The sequence below is a fragment of the Zophobas morio genome, unplaced genomic scaffold, assembly GCF_036711695.1.
Source record: "Zophobas morio isolate AGI-343-1 ecotype UQ-CSIRO unplaced genomic scaffold, CSIRO_AGI_Zmor_V1 ptg000026l, whole genome shotgun sequence".
Taxonomy (NCBI): domain Eukaryota; kingdom Metazoa; phylum Arthropoda; class Insecta; order Coleoptera; family Tenebrionidae; genus Zophobas; species Zophobas morio.
In genome coordinates this window covers 8,387,164-8,411,197 of record NW_026972131.1, presented here as the reverse complement: position 1 = coordinate 8,411,197, position 24,034 = coordinate 8,387,164, and the positions used below count along the sequence as shown (strand labels likewise).

Here is a 24,034-nt window from a genome sequence, read left to right as displayed (position 1 = left end):
TCTGGCAAATGAGATTCGTTCTAAAAAAAGAGACGGCAAGTGGGTGGGACTAGTACCTGCTAAAATATGACTGATTTTAGCAAATGACGTATCCTCTAAGAAATTTAATTAAATTATTATTAGAAAAGACACTAGAGGCTCCAAAGCTCTTTCAAATTCTTTCCAAACAGGAATACCTAAAACCTCAAAATTATGTATCATGGTTTCCTTACAAATTCTGTGCTACACATTCGCTTTAGATTTTAATTCCCTACTGGGTTAAATAAAGTTCGCTTTGTAAAAAGAACCAGATATAATAATTCCAACAGGTCGGATAAACGATTCGTACAGAAAAACAAAACAATGCTTTTTTCCTAAGAATCTTTCAAACTCTTTCAAACACATTTTTACTGGCTAGTACTTGCTAAGATAAGACTTATTTCGGCAAATGACATATCCTCTGGGAAAATAGGGGGCGAATGGACGGGACTACTGTTTGTTACGATAAAACTGATTTCGCCCCTGGTAATTTTGTAAAAACTTGTGAAATTTAAAGGTGTTAAATTGCAAATTTCCATAGTAACGAGTTAAATTCATAAATCTACCCGAAATGTCAAAATGTGATGAGTTTTTACTTGTGATTTATCGACGCATTAATATCTTTTAGATTTGCTTATACAGGTGGCTCAAAAAAATTAATGAATGTGTCAATTTATTTTATTGATTTAATCAGGAACTGAAAAACCGAATTTTTTGAAATAAATCATGGAGATGTTTTAAAGTTATCATAAGCATGGTAAACTTTTGATCAAAATGTATTTGCTCATCCCCCCAAAAAATTGGTGACGTCACCTCAAAATATTGCTGAATATATCTTAAATGTGCAAAATGTGATGATACTTGTGAGTTATTTTTAATACATAATTAATATTTTTTAAATTTGCTTATACGGGTTGTATCAGAAAAATTAATGACTGAATTGTTAAAAAATAAATATCCAATTAGATTTAGGAATTTAACTAGTTTCTAGGTAAATATGCAATTTAAAACCTTTAAATTTAAGAAGTTGTTACAAGTTTAATGGAGGCAAAATCAGTCTTATCTTAGCAAGTGCTAGCTCCGCCCACCTATTTTCTCAGCGTTTATGCCATTTGCCAAAATAAGTTTTACCTTTGCAAGTACTAGCCCCTCCATTTTCTCAGAGAGTATGGCATTTGCCAAAATCAGTCTTATCTTAACAAGTAATAGCCCCACCCGCCCGCCCCCATTTTCTCAGAGGGTATGGCGTCTGCAAAAATCAGTCTTATCTGAACAAGTACTAGCCCCGACCACCCGCCCCCTATTTTCTCAGAGTTTATGTCATTTGCCAAAATAAGTTTTACCAAATGGAACAATATAGAACGAATAGTAACAGAAGCGACAAAAAGACATGTGAGTAATACAAAAGCAAGAGAAAGGAAAGAATGGTTAGATGAAAAATGCAAAGCAGAGTAAAAGTAAAAACTAGCGACAGTTTTAATGTTAAACAAGGACTCAGACAAGGTGATCCGATGTCAACAACTCTATTCAATCTGGTTCTAGAGAATGTTATAAGGAAAAGTGATATAAACAGGAAGGGTCTACTATTCAATAGAAGCCATCAATGTCTAGCCTACGCAGACGATTTAGTCCTACTAGCTAGAAACAGAAAGGAATTGGAAAGGATAACAGCAAAGCGAATGAGACAAGCAGAAGAGATAGTTTTAGAATTTAATATAGAAAAAACAAAATATATAGAACTGTGGGAGTAGAAACAAAAACAACCTACAAATACACAGACAAGAAGGAATAAAAGTAGAATTTGAAAAAGTAGAAATGTTTATGTACTTGGGTGTTTCGATAACCAACAAATGCCAAGAAGACAAAGAAATAGAACTGAGAATTGCTAAAAGTAAAAACTGTGCAGGAGGATTAAGAAAAATTATGAAAAGTAAAGAAATATCAAGGCAAACAAAACTAAGAATATATAAAACCATAGTGAGACCACCCCTAACATACGCGTGCGAGACATGGATTATGATAAATAAAATTAAACAAAGAGTGGAAATTTGGGAAAGGAAGATACTTAGAAGAATCTTCTGATTTGGTATTCTTTTTTAACAATTTTAATAGCCTTTATTTACGTAACACCAGGATACCAGCACAGTACAGCAAAATTTATTAGTAGAGCCATTTTATCAGTTCTCACTATCACTCTGCAAGGAATATGAGAACTAGCATCAAAGTGATCTAATTTTGAACTCACTTGTAATAAACATTGTGTATTATGTGTTCTTGTACTGTTGACATATCTTTTTTATTTTATTATTGTATTTTATTATGCACACTGGTGAACAAACTGGGTAGACACAAGTTAGCCCTTTTTTACAAAGATATCAAATAAACGCATTATCAATTAACCTTAGTTAGACCGTTTTAAACCACATTTTACAACGTCCCCAGTAAAATTAATTAAGCAAAACACCTTGATAGGTAAGCCACTGTGTAAGGTAATAAATAAAGTAATTTGTGGTTTAGTGGTTTGCAGTAAAACATTTTGAAAATAGAAGATTTATAAGTATTTCAAACGTGACAAGAAGTCACCTCGGAAATTGCGTTAATAAAGTGTTTAAATTACCGAAGCCACAATTTCTTAGTTCATCGTTATGATAGTTCTAAGTGGAGCATCTCTAGCAATGTAGCGCTAAGTAACAAACCCGCATTAATAACAGTAAATACAGTGAAACGGATAATATAAAAGTATTTCGACGGTTTATACATCAACCGAGAGACCATTTAGATTTGAACACAATCTTCATGTCCAAAATTAAAACAAAATTCTGCAGTGCTAAAGTGAGATAAAATACGAGTAGATCGGTTTTTACTGATGCTAAATTCAAATAACTAAATTTCTATTATAGAAATTTTATACATGTAAAATTTAAAAGCTAAGCTAAACTGAGGGAGGCTCAAAATAAGACGTTGAAGTTCCCGTTGACGTTACTTTTAGATCTGAAAATTGTCATTTATAAACTCCGTTGCCAAGTTGCCGTTGATAGTAACGTTGATGTTCAACTTTTGCCGTATATATGTGAAAGGGTTGTACAAGAAAAGTGGAGAATTTAAGTTAATTATTACAAAAATGTACCATATAAAAAAAATTAAAACCCCGCCCACCCACCCGTCTCAATTGTGACGTTTTTTTTTAATCGTCGAGATTCAAAGGAGAGGAACTTAATTGCTGCAAAATTGTTATTATTTCTCTACTAGAAATTACTATGTAAGACATGTTTTTGAGTATCATCTTATTCAAAGAATACTATGCATACTAAAAAAAAATTAAAGCTAAAGATCTTAATCTGATCTAAATAGTAATGAAGTTTTCATTCGTTGGCAGACCTAGGAGCGGAGGCTAATTGCAAAATCCATATTTCCTTACAAAATTTTAGCATTTTAAACGTGTTTTAAGTTTCTAAGAAGAAAAAAGATGGTCACAATTGAGACGGGGTGGGTGGGCGGGGTTTTAATTTTGTTTTTTTAATATACATAGTATTCTTGGAACAACACGATACTCAAAAACATGATTTTAATTCCTTGTAGAGAAATAAGTATTTTGCAGTTAAGCTCCTTTGGTTCACGGCGAATAAAAAAAAAATAATTACAATTGAGATAGGGCGGGTGGGCGGGCTTACATTTTACCTTTTAGTGTTAATATGTGTACAGATTTCTTTTCACAACATGAAACTTAAAACATGTTCATGTAAAGTTCCTGAAATTTGAGCTCGAAAATCAAGAAAAGGCCTACTATTTTCTACTTTAGGAGATTCAAACGTCTAGAAAACATGAAATTAGCCGTTCGTCAAATGCAATACAATACATAATACTAAAAATGACAAGAATAAGTGAGTGCTAAATTAAGAACTTCGTAATTTTCATCGCAACGTTTATTACATGAATTTACTAGGAAAATAATCCGAATTAATTTATGTACATATTGTATGTTATTGTAATAACAATTATTTAAACAGAATGCAAAAAGGAATGTATAGTGAATAACTCCCTGATAAATTATTTTCAAGTTCATGCTCGTATAATGCTTTTGCACGGTATGCGGTTTTATTTACTAGTTTTAGGAATAAAGCATACGGAATTTCTTTCTAATGACAAATGATTACGTTAGCATACTTTTACACACAAGTGCATCCGATGACATTTATTAAAGCTGATATTTTGCTCGATGTAGTTTATCAGTGGAATTTTTTCATTAGAATGTGTACAAGTTGTAAAATAAATTCTGTGTTACCTTAAGCGAAGAGTTCATTGATTTCAATAAATTTAAAATTAGAAATTGATTCCACCGTACGTTTGAACGTTGCGCATGTTAACATTACAAGAAATACTAACCACATGTAATTATATTCCATCCACCTGCTTCTTACTTTTTATGAATTCTCTAGTCTCGTAGTATCTGAAGTGAACGAGTAAATTTCAGTAAAAACGAAAACAGTGTTTAGAATTTCAAACAGATCTGATAAAATCGGTTTCTAACATATACAGATACAGAATAACACCCAAATTATGTTAATTGAAAAAAGTGGCAAGTAGCTTACGCTCAAAAAGTAAAAAAGAAAAATACATAAAACATTAAATTGGTCCCAATACTTCCTTTTTGTTCCGCAATAAAAATTAAGTCTAATTGGTACAACTGGTTTTATAGTAAGAGTTTTCGCTAAACAGAAACTCAAATTTTCGTTTTATTAAAAACGGACGTAAATTTTAACTGTAATAGTGTATATTAATTTACTCTTTTGCAAACTTACTAACACTTTCAAATTCATGTAATTCGTATGACGATTAAAAAATTTGAAATGCCAAATTATTTAAATTTTATTAATAGATGCGATTAACCAAAAACGTTCTCAATTGGTGTTGGTGGAGCAAGCTGTCTTTCTCATCATCTACTACTTCCAATGGGAACGAGAAAGACATCTATAGACCCAGTGCCAACTAAAGGACGATTCTTGTTGATCTCATGTTATATATAATCACTACAAAAACATCTGAATGACTTTTTCTGTCACACTACAACATGTGTTTAAATTAAAATTGTCTCGACGTAGTTACAACAATATTAATTAATAATTAGGATATGTAATTGAATTTCGTGGCTATAAAAAATACGTATTTAAAATTGCGCATAATTTGAAACGCACGGGATTATAAAACACCTGCAGACTTAAAATACTCACAGCAAACCCAAGTACGACTGTGCGACGTAATTTGTACTTTTCTGTAATTATATAAATTACGTTTGTTCTAATCGACGGAACTAAAAATTATCAGTAATAAACGTAAAGCAATAAAAACAACAAACAAAAATTGAAAAACAAAAAAACATAAAATTACTCCTAATTTACAACACGTGGACGGAAACATAAAAACCCACCTAAACAAACAACGCATTTGAAATGCAAATAATATCAAACTACCACAACCGGCCAACAAAGCTCACTTTTAAAAACCGTACCAAACTAATTCAAGGGGTCTTAAATCAGGTAACCTTGGCGGATCATTCATCTGATTTAGCAATGCAAACACATTCACTGCTCTTCGACCGACACGACTGACATTTAAAATTCAGCTCGAGAGGTACCTCAGCGGTGCAACCGTTCTGCAGTAATTAAAAGGTGCATTTTTACGACTACCTAACGGGCCGAATGCACCCAAGTGCATTGTTCTCCTAACTGTATAGCCGGGACGTGGTGCATAAACAGGGTTGCGCGACTGCGTCGGGACGCCGGCGACGTCGAGTAATAGTACTTACTTACGTGTTATCACTGCGTTATGAGCATTTGCACGGTCACCACTAGGAGTTACTCGACACTAGAGTTTGCGATGGGACTGATGGGAGAGTGAGAGTTGGGTCGCCACCATCGCGTGCACAGGTAAGAAAGAACTGCCGCAGATGGACAGGGCAGCTTCTCTACCACCGGCCTTGGACCATCGACCCAGCAGACGGCAAAGAAACGCTGTCGGCACCCAACTGAGCGGCAATTTCGGTGGCGCGACACCACATCACTAATTTAATTACGTAACGGAGGAGTCACCATGGAGTCACCATGCTCTATTTGCGGCTTCGCGGTGGAGGGTTTGGGTAATTTCGGAGGAAAAGTAGCGTTTTTAAGCACACGTGCGGCGCGGAACTAGCTAGGAATCGGACTGGTTCGCGTCGTTAACATCCTCCATGGTCACGTTAGCGATCTCGAGTAATAACAGTGACGAGCCTACGGAGAAGACGTCACTCTACGGCTGCTCACACACTTTCACGTTTGCTAACTTACTGCGGACGGGTTATAACTATCTAGAGGACAGGCTGGAGTATGACTAAGGAAATAAAACGATATAGGCGGCTGGAGGAGGATTATTTCTTTGATAACGACGTCGATTCGCTTGGAAGACAAAATTAAATGATTACATGGCGAAAACATTAGATTCATACAAGTCAAAAAAAACACTTTCGTACCTAAAGGGGTATTTGTAGAAAAATAAAATCGTGACTATAGCGAAATTCCACAAAATGTTCAAGAAGGATCTTAGGATCTTACCACTTATAAATAAAGTTACAACAAAAAAAAAAAGAAATTGTAAAGAGTGAGAGGTAATCCATTTGTCCAACAATCTTAATGCCGCAGACGATGTTTTCTCGATCATTATATTATTATGATTTAAAATTTATTGTTGTAAAAAATTCTGTACGTGTAAGCATATAGGTAACTGATATATTTTTTTATCGAATGTAATAAAATGCATAAACGGATTGCTCACAACTACAAGAATAATTAATTAACTGTTACACTAACTTTCAGGGAACAAACTTTTGTATTAAAGTCGTTTGTTCTTATAAAAATATATTTTTTACGGAATTTACTCAAAAGCAAGTATGCAACACACATTACACTGCATTGGAAGCATCGTTTCAAACATTGTACTTCACTTCATTTCTATACAGTTGTTGCCTTTAAATATGTGCTATTATAGGCTCAATAATAAGTCGTAAATCGGAATTTATTCTGGATACGTAATTTCTTTGAGCAAAAAAATACTGACCCCCATTGTCCCATTCTAACTTTTGCAATACATATGGTATCTCGTATGAGTAATATTCTGCTCAACACCTACACGTTTTTGTAAAAAAGTACGAAATTGTTATTGTATTATTCAATATGTAAAATGCCGTAGAGGACAAGTCATGTAGAATTCCTGGAAATTACTTAAAATATAATATGGTAAACAAACCAGATATCTGTATTTTGTATACCTTACCTAGTTTACCTTCATGAAATGACTTACTTTAAATATTTTATATAATAAATAGGTACTATAAAAATAAAGTTAAATTAGCTTAAACACGTTATTATCCATACATCACCGAAAAATTTAAACATTAACTGTTAACCCAACTAAATTAAATGGTTTTTAATGATGACAGCATAGTTTTTGAAATGGATCGATAATGGGGTGAAATTTTTGGTGTTGTTGAGATAACAATTATTTGTTTGAGATTTTCTAAATGGACCCGCCATGCTTTAAAAATAGTCAAATATTATATATAAAATCATAAATAAAATTTTGAAAGCAGATTTTGCAGTACGAATCAAACTTTTCGGAAATTGTAGCTAGAGACTAATATGGATTTACCTACTGCAGTACAATGATTAAAATTTGTTTATTCGCCCTCTAGAAAGTTAATAACATATTCGTAAAAATGTCATAGACGCATAAAAAACTATATACAGCGTGTTATTGAAAGGTGCGTACAAAATAAAATCGGCAATTGGTCTCGAAGTATGGGTGCTAAAAGTTAAAAAAAGTTGAGGTAAAAGTGTTCTCTCGTTTCTATAGCAACATTTAGTCTTGACATTAAAAGTTTTATTGTTGCAGCTGCTAGGATTTACTAAAATAAATTAATTTTACCTATTTATCCTTCACTAGCGTCTTAAAAGGTTGGATTAGGGCTAATTTTCCCCTTATAATTTTGATAACACAAAATAAGTTTGTTTAGACTTCTTAGACTTCGCGAAGAACTGTCAATTTTGTTGTACGTACCTTTCAATAACACCGAGTATATAAATATTAAATAAGAGCAGCTCTTTACCTTCAGTACGAAACAATAGGTCTCCAGTTTCCGTTTGTCGGTCTGTCTGTTTGTCATCTAAAATTTTACATGTTTATTACGAGTATCCTGTATATGATAAAACGCTAATCAAATTTTGGCTAATCATCCCTACCAACAATTTGTTGACGTCATCTCCAAAATTTACAGTAGTAAATACTATTTAAATTTTATAAAATAAGATACTCTTTCACATGTGGTTTATGAACCCCTGTTGAACATCTTGCAATTTAACTTTGAAACTGCAAAATTGAAATTTTGCAAACGTTTTTGAGGTTTTCGTAAGCATGGTAAATCGTTAATCAGATTTTTTTGTTTATGCCCCTCTAAAACAATCATACATTTTTGTGGTTCCAAAAGCATTGTTTGTTATTTCAAATCCAATTCTCATCTGATTGGATTATTATCGGACGTTTTAGATGAATTTCTAAACTGAAATCACTAGAAAGTAAAATGGTGTGTTGCACCCTACATTTTTTTATTCATCTATTTAAGCTATATTTTACATGTTTTTTCATCTATTTTAAGGTACACACTGTATCATTTTTTTAAACAAACAGCCACCAATTTTGACGTTGAAGTTTTTTTATTTCTTTTTTATAAAATAAAAAAGTCAATTTTTGTCTTACAGTTTTTGATGCATTTTTTACATATATGTATAAAAACCACTCACTTTGAGATTTTTACAAAAAAACACTTTAACGTCCAAATTGGCCTGTTTTCTTAAAAAAAAAATGATAGTGCACCTTATATTACATTAGAAAACGAAATGTGAGGTGAAACATGCCATTTTACTTACTACTAAATTGCCCCTTTTTATGGTATTGTATATATTTAATTCTATAGGATATTCCTACATGTGTGATTCATGAATCCGTGTCAAGTTTTCACCCTAGACATCCAGATTTTTGGGGGAAAAAAATAAAAATTGTACAACAATATTTTACAATTTAACTCTGAAATTGTAAAATCGAATACTCTGAAAATGTGTAAGCTTTTTAAGTAAATTGTTAATCAAAATTTTTTCGTTTATGCCCTAAAGAAATGTCATTTTATACTTTTGCATAACAATGTTTCTTAAATTTTATACAACTTACCCATTTTATGTAACGGGTGATCAAAAAGTTTTCAGATTAGAGTTGGCCATGGAAATATTTCTCATATCTTTGATTAAAATGTAAATGTCAAAAAATCGAATTTTTGAACTACAAATGAGGTTATGCATGACATTTGCAGTTTAATCCCTGTTGAGTCTTTACCCTTGACATCGAGTTTTTTAAAGAAAATGCAAAATTGTATTTTACAATTTAACTTTAAAATTGCGAAAGCGAATGCATTGAAATATTGTAAACGTTTTAAGGTTGTAAGGAAGGAAAGGAAAAAAAATGTTCGTTTAAAGCCTTTGCAAAAAATTATGACGTGATTTTAGAATTCTGCGGAACAAATCTTTTATAAATTTTATAAAATAACATATTCCGACAAGTGTGATTTATGCATCCGTGTTGAATTTTTACCTTTTGCATCCAGATTTTTCGAAAAAAAGTCAACACTGTATAACAATATTTTACAATTTAACTTTGAAATTGCAAAAACCGAATCCTGTGAAATCATGCAAATATTTTAAGATTACTTGAAACATGGTAAATCCTTAATTAAAATTTATCCGTCGTCTTACATTTTTGCCGAATTTCTTCATATTTTTTAGTGTTTTGGGGAAAAATTGGGTATTAGTTAATCAATTAGTACTTTCCTTTGCGTTGAGGACACGAAATCAACCAACTTTCATTTTCTGTTAACCGGTGATGCTTGTAATCTGAACGTGCTAATAGTCGAATTCGGTCGAAGTATAAACATAAACAGTCGAAGTTAAGCATATACTGATAAATTGAAAATGTCTACATTTTTTCTGTTATCTAATTTTAACATATTTCACATTTACAGATGCAGGGGCTGCGGAGATGTTAATTACGCCACTTTATCGAGGTGAACAGTTATCACAATGCGTCAAACTATGCGTCAATGGCGAGGGAAGTTCTGTCAAAATAACTTTCCACAATTTTTTTACCAGCTTTGTTTTTCTTGGTGGCGTTATCAAAATTCCAAAAACAACATCATTTTTTCAAAACACCAATGTGAAAATTTCCTGGTGGACCCCTATGTCCTCAATCCGACACTGGGCCTATTAAAATATTCTCTAAGCTCCCAAGATTCATTGTTAAGCTTTGAATGAGTTAAAAATTGTCTCAGATTTCAATTTTTTTTAACTGGAGTTAAAAATAAATTTTTTCATCAAATAAATGTTTACAATTCTGGAGACGCCACGTGGATATACAGTGTTGTAGAAGCTCAAATCCTCTATAAACTTTTCGTGTACCTACATAACACCAATTCAGTGCTCTTTTCAAACCACTGCTCCAAAATTTTGAACTAAATTTTGCACTGTCAGATATATTTTTGGGGCAAGCAGTAGGTATTGCCTTATATTTACACACACAATCTGTGGATCATATTTTCTAACACACCACAAAGAAACACTGTAGGTTTCGTCCTTCATAGCATGAAGTAAGTAATTATTAATTATAATTAACTGCGTAAGGGAGTCCCTATCGAGTCAGTATGCTTCTTTTGGGTTTTGGTGGTGGAGGGTTTTGTATAGTTTTAGTACAAAAAATTTTAAAAAAACATACAACGTGAATATTTTTGCTACAGCATTGGACCAGTTCGTGCCGACTACACTTCTTCCGTGGTTATGTGAGCGATTGTCTAGTAACTAATAGGAGTGACCAGTTTTTCGAGAGTACGTCACTATGGCTGCCCACACACTTTACGTTTGCTAACTTACTGCGGAGATATTCGAATTAATTTGGGGATTGGGTGGAGTGGGACGAAGAAAAAAAAAGATACAGATAACTGGATGATTACTTTTTGATAAACTGTTTAAATGTGACCGATAAAAACCAATGGCTATTTAAATAGTAGGTGTGTTAGACATATATCTAACGGTCTAAGGATTTATAATTGCAAATCTTGCATCGACTTTTTCCTAACAAATTGGTATAATTTCCGGTAACTCGAAAATCATATTACTCTTTGATAACGTTTTTCAGATTTCATTAGCTTAATGTAATCATGTAATATTCAAAATGCACTACAATTTTGAGACTAAAAATATGTTTACTACTTTCTAGGTAGGAAGGTCATTATTTTTACTATTGAAAAACGAAGTAGAGTAAAGAAGTGAACCTTTTTGAACCATACACTCAACTAAAGATTGTACCGAATCTAAAGGAAGAAATTAAAGAAGCTGGCTAGGAATACACACCACAAACTACATAACAAGAATACTTAACTGTGTTATATTCGAGGAAGGGAGAATATACCAGGAGAGCAGTAAAGACTAAAAATGAGGGTTTAGGGCTAAATCAGCAAGGGATTTGAAAATGTAATAAAAATCGTTAAATAAAACAAAGCTGAACAAGGATTTACATTTAAAACATTATGTGTATACGTATACTATCTCTATGCCGATGATACAACTTTTCAAAGTATCGCACTAACTTAACAGACCTTGGAAATACGATAAGTAAAACAACCTATAATCTGGTGGTAAGTCAAAAACAAATAAATATATTATTTTTCTGTAAAAGTACCAACCTTTCGAATGTGTAAGCTTTTTATGCATCATTATTTCTAATAATCGACAGACTATTTTTACATGACTACTTTATCCGTAGATTTAGGTAAATGGCACCCAATTACAGACTTTCTTAAATACGAAGGAGGACAATAGTTTCCGCTAACTAATTGTTCGCCATAATCGAACAAATCCAGTTTTTCTGAAAAATGAAATAAAATTTGATTTTGCAAAATTTCAATGATTTTATGATAATCCCTGTAAGTAGTAAAAATATAGGTAACACCACTGACTGTAATAAGTCTGAAAATCCATCACCTAACCCACTCGGCCATGAGGTACATAAGCGAGATATCGTTGAATAGATATCGTGAAAATATTGCACAAAAAAATTTTTCGTACTCTAGGCGTCTTGAAACGTCGAAAAAAGATGAAAGTAGCCAATCACCCGATGAACTCGATTACAAACTTCCTTAGCTTACGCTCGGGAAGTAAAAGGGTTGAAATTTCTTTTGAAAAATTTATGAAGTTACGCTGACCACTTTTGTAGCAATATAATAAAGGAATGAGTTTCATTCAAAAGAATCCATCGATTGATATATTTTCTTTTAGAGTTAAACACACTTGGTCCATAAAAGCACACCTTTTCCTTTGTTGTGTGCTAAAAGGAGCCTTCGCAGTAATAAGCCAATATTTCAGATGTACTTATTTAAGACAAATTACATTTGGTGGAGCCACTCTAAAAGCACTAAATTTTCCAGTGTCCTGTTAAATCAACTTTGTTTAAAATGTGTCGACACTAGTATAACCGTATAACCTATTACAGAATGTGCAACAAATGGTTGCAGTTTAATGTGGTATTCCTAAGCGGTATTGGGCGCTATACGACTTACAAATTTGACATATGTTTGTCTCTTCGGGGTTACGACTTACAGTTTTTAGTTCTATGTGTTTAAAGTTTGAGGAGACACATTTTAATACAAAATTGACAAGATCAGCCAAATATCTACGAAGCATTTGAAATTGGATAATTTCAAACATTCGTTACATGATAAATTTTTTCGAAAATGTGTAAAATATGATCAGACTAACCTTGTAACTTATCATTGCATTAATATTTTTTAGATTTGCTTATACAGGGTGACCAAAAAAAATCATGAATCAGTCAATTTATTAGTAGAGAAGGTGAAAACAGAATCGAGGGAAGTTCTGTCGAAATAACTTTCGACCAATTTTTTTTCTAGTTACATGGAAAATGAGTTTTCATTCAGTTCTAATTTAGGTTGCACAAAGGACAGAATTACCCAAACAATTTTTAATTTTTTAAATCGCTGCTGTTTATCAATTTAAAACACATCTGAACTCAGTTAACCATGAAATTAATTTAGTTCAAGTATTTGCGCAATAACATTTTTATAAACACACATAAGTTTTAAACTGGAGTAATAATGTGTTTAATTACTTGTTACGTCATGGAGTTAATAATAATATCAGCAATTTAAGATATAATAACGTTCAACTAAAGTAAAAATAGAAAATATATTGCATATGTTTTTGCCCAGCTATTACTTACTTCACACAGTGTTTTCCTTTTCTATGAAAACACTTTCAAACTTTTGAAGCAGAAATATAGATTTATCATTGTTTTTATAACCAAAAATCATAACTTTTCTTCGAAACAAATATTTACCCAAATAAGATACTAAGTTAGCACATTGATGAAGACATGACTAAAGTCAAGTAAAATTATACTTAAGCAAATTTAAAAAGTTACACTTCGTTTAAGTAGAATATTTGCTGTCTGTCGTCCTATGTGTTTCAAATTTAATATTGTCCAACAGCAAACAGTAACAATTTAGTCCACCGCACCTATGCTTCTGCAATGACATTTTTCTATCCCCTTACATCTTATGTAGATGTTGTGTAAGCCTCGTTATTGCATTTGTCGGCATAGAATGCAACACTGTTGATTTGTGGTCCTACAGGAGCGGCTATTTTATTTATGAGCTCTTACATAAACAGGGTGTACTACTGACTCCCCCAGATTTACGTCATTTGCTAATAATGGTGTTCACAAGGTTTGGATATTTTTAAAATCCGGATTGAATCCGGTTGAACTAGGAATTTTCAGTTTTGTAAAATAATTTGGATCCGGATCTACATCCATAAATTTAATTATTAGTGTATGTGACTGTCGACGGCTATCTGAATCTTAAACATTTATCTAATATTAATAATAACTTCACATATTTCTTATATTATTATTATTATTAATAATACAGGGTGTTTTTGAAATACGTTACCAAAAGTTAACGAAGGTCTTTGGCAACTTTAAGGAATCGAATTGAGTAAGTCTCAATTTTTTTAACGATAAAAAAAATCGCTTCTAACCACCTGCTTGGAACACCACTGATGAAAATATCCACGTAAAACTGATTGCGTTGTGCTTCACGAGCATTTTCAAGGGCCCTTCTATGTGATGATGTCATCTCACAATCCGTGGTTTATGAACCCATCTTGGTTTTATACCCCAGACATTCACATTTTTGGAAAAAAAAAATAAAATTGTATAACAACATTTTACAATTTAATTTTGCAACTGCAAAACCTAATGTTCTGAAATTTTGCAAACGGTTTAAGGTAAAAAAGGTAGGCATGGTAAATCGTTAATAAAAATATATCCTCCTACCCCCGCCCATCAAATTTTGATGGACAAATTCGATGTAAAATGTGCAAAATATTATTAATGTTTAACTTGTGATTTATTAATGGATTCATATATTTTTAGAATTACTTCTGCAGTGTAACTCAAAAAAACTCACTTGAAACATGCGCAGAGCATGCTTCCTTACCTTTACCTTAATACTACATACGTATCTTTATTTTAATTTATAGGGGTTAATATAAAACAGAAATATTCGTGAAAAGATTTTTTTTTTAAGATGGATATGTTGAACTTTACTAGAGAGGCAAGGGAATTTCTACCTAAATAACTTTATACCAATTTATTTATTTCATGGAATTTGACTTAAATCGACGTAGAAATGGAATGAAAGTACAGAATTGGTAGTTAACTCATTTTCAGTTTCCGTTTTTCTACGTTAGTTAGGACTTCTTATATAGGTTAAATACCGACATTACTGCTGGACAACTCCTAATAGTTTCCCCAAACATTCTCGAATAACGCTCAATGATTCCTCTCAGAGTACGCTATCCTTGACCTTTGTATAAAGTCCCGTTGTTCATTAGGGAACACTGAGACAAATGTCAAATGTCAAATAAAGACAAAAGTTACGTAATGAATTTTTAAATTATTCTGTGAAAACATTGCTACTCATGAAAAATGGATTCGGTAGGGTGTGGTTGCAGATATGCAGATCCTGGCATCAATTTATATGAATTATACACGTAAAAGTCCAAAATTTTAAGTATAGAATAGATACATGTGATCTAAAAGAAAATACAGTATAACCTCGATAATCCGAATTAATTGGGGAAAGATGGCTTCGGAATAGCGATTTGTTCGAATCAGCGAATTTCCCAAAAAGCTAAAATAACAACATCATACACTGCTGAAAACAAATTTCAAGAAATAAACTTTAATTTTATTAAAGAGAAATAAAGTACATATTCTTAAGCCACAACGGATAATAATAGATACATTCGAAATAAATATTACTTCGTGACCATAACCATGCTATACTCGTATTTTTGGAATCAGCACGTCGGGATCTATATTCCTGAATTTAATCAAAATTTTTAGATGACTTTCAAAAATAAAATTTCCCATTATCTATTCGTATTACCTCCCTTATGCAAATTTCTACCCATTCTCGACGATTTTCGGCCGCATAAGTCACTTCTGCAATTTTTAAAAATTAAAAAAATTCTATATTTTTAGAATCAGCACGTCGGGATATACTCGTATATATACATCTCCGAATTTTTTCAGAATTTTTAGATAACTTTCAAAAATGAAATTTTACACTGTGGTAGTATTTGCCAAATAACCTACCCTTTAAGAAAATAAAACGCGGGTAGGCCAGGCTAGTATTTGCCAAAATAAGAGTTATTTTGACAAATGACCTACTTTTCTAAGAAAAGGTACTAGCCCCGCCCACCCACTCTTTATTTTTTTAGAAGAGTAGGTCATCTGCCAAAATTAATCTTATCTAGCCAAGTATAAGACTGATTTTTGCAAATGACATATTCTCTAAGAAAATAAGTGTGGGTGGGCGAGGTTAGTACTTGTCAAGATAAGGCTGATTTTGGCAAATGACATATCGTCCAAGAAAATAAGGGAGGGTGGGCGGGGGGCTAGTACTTGCCAAGATAAGACTGATTTTGGCAGATGACTTATTCTTCTAAGAAAATCAAAAACTCAAAAAAAAGAAAATCAGTCTTATCTTCGCAAGTATGAGACCGATTTTTACAAATAACATATCCTCTAAGAAAACAAGGGTGGGTGGGCTAGTACTTGTTAAAATAAGACTGATTTGGCAGATGACCCACTCTTCTAAGAAAATAAAGGGTAGGTGGGCGGTTCTAGTACATTTTCTTAGAAGAGTAGGTCATTTGTCAAAATGAGCCTGGCCCACCCGCCTTTTATTTCCTTAGAGGGTAGGTTATTTGGCAAGTACGAGCAAATTTCGACCCATTTTCGACGATTTTCGAAATTTAACTAAATACGCAGAAGTCACTTCCGGCCTTATTTCTTCGATAACTTCAACCTTTTTTCCAGAATTAGATAATTAATTCAGAGCATTGAATATCACAATTTTTAAAAACTTCAAAAAATTCAATACAACACGCACAGAAAGAAAATTTTGCTTCATTTTTGCAAGTAGGTGCAAGTTTTCAAGTTCAGTTAGGATTGCAGAGTTTTTGTTCGGATTACTGGATGTTCGGATAATCGTGGGTTCGGATTATAGAGGTTATACTATAGCTGAAAAATAGAGGCATTATTTAAGGAAAATTAACTTCTAAAAAACGAACGAGCGTTGTACAAATGAAGAAAGAATTTTGTCCACATATTCTGCAATAATGACGCAGTTACCCTGTGAAAGAACTCTAAAAAATGGAATGAACTAATAATAGCATCAGAAACTATTACATTATCGCCTCTTTTAGATCATTTACATTTAAAAGCTTTTGTTTCAGAGTGATGGTGGGAAGTAGACGGTATGGTTATGTATAGAATTCAACAATATTTTTAGTATGAGCTGCTGACGTAGTGATTTTTGTCAATTTAAAATGTTAATGACGGGCCAATTACAAGTTGAATTTGCGATATCGCAACTTCCAGTTGCTATAGAAGATACGATAGACAATGGCAATCGCGAATTGCAACAACTGTTTTCTTCTAGCAACGGGACTTGCGATATCGCAAATCCAACTTGAAATTGGCTAGTTAGAATATACATGTTCATTTGATAAGAAATAGAGGGATGGCTATAGAGAGTTAAAAGCTAAAAGAGAAGACGGCAGAAAACCATAAGTAAAAAACAATTGGAAAGGCATTCTTGAAATTAGATTTAAAATATGATAACATAGTCTGGGTCGTAAATTTAGAAAGAAAGTGGAATGGAATATGGTAGAAGTGAATTATTTAAGATGTCGAAGAAAAATTTGAACGAGGTAAGATATGAAATGTTCATCAACTTAATGCATATGGTAACTCGTAAAAAAGACCATAATTTTATAGAAGAAAACATAGCAATGGCAATCAAGTATGCGATATTAAGTATCTTGTTCATTGGAAGAAAAGCAAAAAGTGCTATGACGCCAATAAAAGTTCAATAATTGTTTGTATCACCTCTGTTTTAGAATGTATGGTTGGCAAAAGAATGTACGTAGAATTTTACTGAAAATTACACCTACAAAAAAATGTAAATTCTATGCATACTGATACTGGTATGCTGCATCTTCTTGGTCCCTTAAACATAACTAAGAAAGTTGAAAATTGGTGTCGTGGTATCAAGGTAGAATTATTTTGGATAACTATGTGACTGTACAAATATCGTTCATATACAGTAGCAGTCACTCGAGCTCTTTTCTATAGTTTTGTTACACACTGTGATAAATACTGTACAATTTCTTAATTTGTTACTAGTGATAGGATTTCCGAGGACATCGCAAGTTTTGTCAGTCTCAATTGGTATATTAATTTTAAGCACAACAAGTACGAACAAGGTACTACAAGATGTGAAGATCTAATACAGGGCTTTTCTAAATGATTCTAAGGGCGTAGTTGGCCATGGATTTCAAAGTGTGAATTACAGTAATTCTCGTTGATCCAAGCTCAAAACAGTCGTTTTCAAAACTCTTGGAAGTTGCGTACGAAAATTTTGTTTTTCTGCTGTCTTGTTATCACAATGGGACTTCGTGAACGAAAAGCGTGTGTATTCCGTAACCGGTTTTAAGCTAGAATATCCGGCCCAATACCGTGATTTAATAATTCAAGAAATATGGTTAAAGACTCACATTAGAGATGTAATCAATAGATTTGTTCGAACTGGCAGTGTCAACTAAGAGAAATCTCGTGGAAGACCTTCAGTATCTGAGGAAGTTGATTTGAGACGACTTGAGCAGAATCCGCAAACATTTTTGACAAAATTTCCTCAGCAGTCAGGAGTTCCTGTTGCAACATGAAATTGAACAATTGACATTTACGAAAGGATTAGTTTTGAAATTAAAAAGAGAGTGAACGTGTGCCTTGAACAACATTTTCGACATTTACTGTGATGTTCAACCGCAAAAAATTGTTACTTTTTATTGTAATAATTTGGTTTTATTTTTTATACAGATGTGTGTGGTCTTTGTCATGCGTCCTTGGGCATTTAGTGCAGTTCAGATCTGAAAGGCGGTACGTGTTCATGACCTACTTCGCCCCTATAATCATTTATAGAAACCCTGTATATATTGAATTTGAACTTTCCGTGGAGAACCAGCTAATAGTTGGGTTTTTCATACAAAATAATGATGTGATGTGATGTTGATAGTGGAGTAAGTATTTCATTTCTTCTTCTTCAACCAGACAAATATTAAAAACGACGGCAGGAGGTCAGGCGATAAATTCGGGTGGCCGACTGTGCAGTCTCAACGTCAGTGATGTTTGATGCACATCAGGGTTTATCTAATCAAGATCATTACGAAAATTGTGATGTTGAACAGTCACGAGTAGTTTGACGTACATATTTTATATTACTTCCTCTGATAGTTACAAAAAAGTGGACTCAGTTCAGATACGACAGTGCTAAATTTGATGTCTAGTTCAGTTTGCTTTTTTCAGTTTTTCTTAAATTTGTGACTGCCCGTTGGTAAATTGTCGTTTTTTTTCCCTAATTTTAATTTTATTTGAAGTTATCGAAAAAATCAGTAAGTTATTGTCTTACAGTGTTGATCCTTCTTTGGATAAAAAGCACCAAGATATGAAAGATAAAAAAGCAAACATTATGACACAATGCACCTTTTACTCAGTTGTTATCAGTAGAAGACAAATATAATGTAATACGGTGAAGCCGAGAAATAAAAAGTGTTTGTGACTTCACAGTGTCTTTGCTTTACACTGAGCTCCATTAGCTCAGCGACGCGGTTGCGCTGAGCCCCACCGGTTGGCGCGACAATTTGATCCAATTAGCCGGATCAAACAACATCAAACACTGACAGCTCGAAAAAATTGTCAGCAATTACAGGACCGTAAATATGCTTTGCGCCCAAAGTATACCATCAGTCAAAGATTTTTTAACAAATATGTCAATCGAAAATGTGTGAACCAAGTCCACAGAAATAGCAAAATACTGAAATTACCGTAGGCGGAATGCTACACGAGGTACTGTTTCCGAAGAACTTTGGCAACCTCACCAGCTAATTCTACCAGTTTGAAGAGATAGTGGCGCTGGAGGTCCTCAATAGTTGTAAAGGGATATATAGAAGATTCGATAAAAAAATGAAATTTCTGAAAATATCTTAGTTGTTTTCATCAAAAAATAAACCTTCTAGTAAACCAGTCAAGTTCTTCAAAATAAAGGAGTCTTCATGAAGAAACAGAACCACTTGACGTCCTCAAGTGGGATTAGGTACAATAAATAACTGTTCTATTCAAAATCTTCTCAAATATTATTTCGAATAAATAAACTAATATATCCAATATTCTGGTAGTTTGTACTGTAAAACACTTTTCCGTTCTAGGATGTAAAAGTCTCTCAGTTCGCGTCATGATTGGAAGGCATGGAATTTTTGTCAGTTTTCGAAAAATATTTCTGGAGTGAAATTTAAATTAGATCTTTTTTCACAGGAGTGTTGAAAAAAATATATATACCTCAAGGTAATACAATTATTGTTATATTTAACTACAAATTAAAAAATAATCGATCAGTTTAGTGATATTTTCTAGTTCTCTATATACAAGTGAAAATGATGTACAGCTGACCACACCATGGTAACAATTGTTTCATTTTGTATTACTTACACTTACGAGTAATACTTAAATATTTCGTCCAATGTATACAACTGCAAGGGAAGTAAAAACATAAAGGCGCGAAAATTACCAACGTAAAACCAACAAGAAATAAAATTTTAACAACAGTTCCTTGGATATTCTAGTGCGGTAAGGTTTTAATAACTAAGTAAATGTATGCTTTTGCAAATATCTTGCTCCTTTTTTTATAGTAGGTATTGCAGTCATGCAGCACCTACAAACGATGACTCGATTTTGCAGGAGAATGTGGCTATTTGGGCAAAAGCTGATATTAAGGGACTTTTCAGAGGAGCAAAATTAAACTTTGGCTATTTCTTTCTGGAACATTCGACTTGAAAATTTGCTGATGCTATTGACAAGATAAGATAAAAAGCTACAGAAACTGACAGCAAACTCTTGGCAAAAAGTTACAGGTTATTATAAAAGGATATGAACGTACATATGTGGTTCTAGCATGGCTTACTCTAGAATACTAGAAAAATGATTTTCGGCTGATTGGACTTCATTTGTACTTTACTTTATAATACTGGAATACTAATTAGTTATTAACACTGAGTACTGTTACTGTTTTTAGACTTATGTACCTAATATCTGGCGTTACAGTCGAACATTTGTGTTAATATACCGGGTGTTTCACGTAGGTACCTGTTCCACTCTCAAATATCTCAATGATTTTAAAACATAAAAAAACTGAAATTTGGCATGTTCATTATACTCGTATGTAACACAGTCTATTAAATGGATAGATTATTGGCGTCGTATTAGTTTTAGTTTCGCCGGACACGACATCAATTTTCTTTTTTCTAATACAAATGGGTATAGTATATATACATTAAATAGTGTCCTTTTTTGTCTCTTCAACGATATATCACATGATACGATGTTATTTACTTCAATGTTTTAAAACGACCTTAAAATACAAAAAACATGCATTTTCATGTATTTTCAAAAAAATTGAGAGGTCTTAGATCTGGAAATCTAGCAGGCCACCGAATTATGGCACAGGAAGTTCGTTTACAAAGAATTCCAAATAAATTTGCAAATTTGGATTTCCTTCGTAAAATTTAGGCCCGATAATTTCACTGATTCCACACCAAACGCTGATAGCTCAAATGTGTTGAAAATTAGTTTCTCCTAGTCAGTGAGAACTTTCTGAAGCCCAGTAATGGCAATTATGTCGATTCACAATTCCATTATTATTAAAACTAGTTTCATCTCACCATAAAATATTACTTATGATACCCTCTTCACCTGCCGTTAGTCAAGCAATAAATGCCAATCATTGTTTCAACATCTGGTGGGACTTAAGCTTGATGAAAATGAATCATGATATTGAGCCTTTTTTAAAATTCTTTGTATAAAGGAAGACCCAGATTGTTCTAAATTTTTTTGCTAATCTTACGAAATACATACAACTTTGGGTGTCTCTCTGGAAATGCTTCTTCGTATAATGTTCTGGATTGTCTTTTATTTCGCCAACACTCTCCGTAAATAATATCTAACTTTTCGGCATTTTCGTTTTCCATTTTTTGACACTACAATGTTTTATTTATTTTAATCTAGAAGTGATAAGCCAGAACATGAAAATAAGAGGAAACGTTGCTTGAGAAACGACACCGTATTATTTTTTTTTTAATTCAAACAATGCAAATTAAAAAAAAATGCTTTCTTTTATAGTACTACAAACTGTACTCTTTTACATTTACGAAAAAATGTTGATGTCATTTCCAGGGAAACTGAAACTAATAGGATGACAATAGTCTACTCATTTAATAGATGGTATTATGTATGTTGATCATGCCTAAGTTCAAATTTTTATGTTTTAAAATAATTGAGATATTTGAGTGGAACAGGTACGCTGGGACACCCGATATATTTATTTTTCACGATTTTTTTTTTGTTTAAAGCTTAATACGGATTCAAATTTAATAAACTTATGTTCTTGCTATTTTCTAATTAGTATAGATTTATAGTTCTATTTGCGATATAATAATTTTCAAACACTGGAGATATAAGTACAATATTAAACATTTGTAGTATTCGAGGTTGTTCAGAGTACTTAATTCGTGCATTAACTGTAATATACTTCGTCATAGAAAAACAATATTTCTGATATATTCTACATGGTAATCATTTTTTGTTACATTTCCATTAATCTTTGTAATGTTATTGGCACTATATTTTGATGCTGAAGGATTCACCACATTCGAGTGTATCGTTTCCAAACAAGTACTAGTAACGCCAACTTCGTTTGTATAGATGTTGTGAGCTACCCCACTAGGGTTATTTATATCACGGTAAACATGTTTGCAATCTTCACGGAAAGGTTGTAATGATTATATCAGGGATAGGGTATAGAGATGATGTGATAAGTAAATTTAAAACGAACTTTAATAGATACTCTACCTTATTCTACACAAACACTATTGCTAAATCGGTTATGGAAACTGTAAAAACATTTTTGTTAAAACTTGTTTGTTATTTTCTCGTCTTTTACTTTGTAACCATATTTTTTTATACATTCCTGATAACATATACTTTGTTGACAACTGAAAAACAGGGTATGTTATTATTATTATTAATTTAATTATTATTACTTTTACTTCTACTTGTGTACATACCATAACCAAGAAGTAACAAGTGATCTTTTAAGTAACAATCCCTGTAAAAATTTTATTAAACCAAGCTTAATTAGTTAATTACTAATTTTAACAAGGGCATTTCACATAGAATACTGCTTAAGAAATTGTCAAGAACACACATCAGACGAGATTCGTGGGGCTTGAGGCTTCCATGTAAGTAGGTATTTCTGTCAGTTTAGCAAAACTTTTGTTAAATGGCTTCATGTGAAAGGTCGGAGAAACCCTTCCATTCGGAAACTTTTTGGAACGAAGATAAGACAAGATTAGCTTGAGGAAATTGGGGTTCAATTTTAAACTAGTTGGTGAAAATTCTAAAATGTTGCATCAATTTTTGTGCCAGTCGGGCTTTTATTATTTTGAGAATACAATGAAATCGTACGCAAGATAGATAGGCTGTAGAGCAGGTGAATTACGCAAGTTTTGTAAATGCGCATGTTTGTTAAAAAAAGAAATAATATACGCCGTCGCTTTATTTATTTGTAAAATCTTGTTGTCCACTCAGATGGCGACTTCAGTTATAGGTGCCAATAAAAAATCTCATCAGACAAAAATCAACAACAAATGTTGTGACACGAATTTCATTAGTGAAAATTACGCTATGCCCTTACATGCTGGGTGTTTTCTGCAATTAGACCTCTTCCATTGTGGATTTTCTTGAAGGCGTCGCCGGCGGCACCGTACGAACGAGAAGATCTGCGCCGTATGGTAAGCTTTAAACAAACAACGCTAAAATAAAATGAAGGCAACGTGGTTCGAGTTCGGAAAAATTCGGAATACGTACCGAATCCGACATCAGTGTAAATACAATAAACACACAGAAATTGATGGTTGCCTATTCACAAAGACACGACACAGAAACCATCACTGAAAATGCCGCAAATATACGAAAATGGAAAATAGTTTAGGTTATGGAAAAACCTGTGGAAAACTGAAAAGGCAGGTCATGGCCGGTCCCCAATCATTCAATCGACGCTTGCGCTATTTTGCTCTTCTCTAACTTAACCTCGAGATGAAAGGCGCCACTGGGTTATTGTTTCAATGGCAAATATTTTGCTTTTTGAAATATTTTAGCAGTTTTTGCTTTGCGATAAGCGATGACTTGTGTTACA

General features: G+C 32.8%; 1 protein-coding gene across 7 annotated transcripts in view; it reads right to left on the bottom strand.

Annotated features, from left to right (window-relative positions):
- LOC135136556 (probable beta-hexosaminidase fdl) overlaps positions 1–23,839 on the bottom strand; it is a 105,237-nt gene extending 81,398 nt beyond the window's left edge. Inside the window, exons 1-2 of one of the 7 annotated variants that reach the window (XM_064065893.1) lie at positions 23,707–23,839; positions 23,534–23,635 (exon numbers count right to left, since the gene is read on the bottom strand). In XM_064065893.1, coding sequence (XP_063921963.1) covers positions 23,534–23,635; positions 23,707–23,718 — 114 coding nt within the window. In that variant the 5' untranslated portion in view covers positions 23,719–23,839. Of the gene's footprint in view, positions 1–5,443; positions 5,467–5,821; positions 6,359–23,533; positions 23,652–23,706 lie in introns of those variants that run through there. The other 6 variants (XM_064065894.1, XM_064065902.1, XM_064065900.1 and 3 more) reach the window with 6 other exon arrangements.
- Positions 23,840–24,034: the final 195 nt, after the last annotated feature.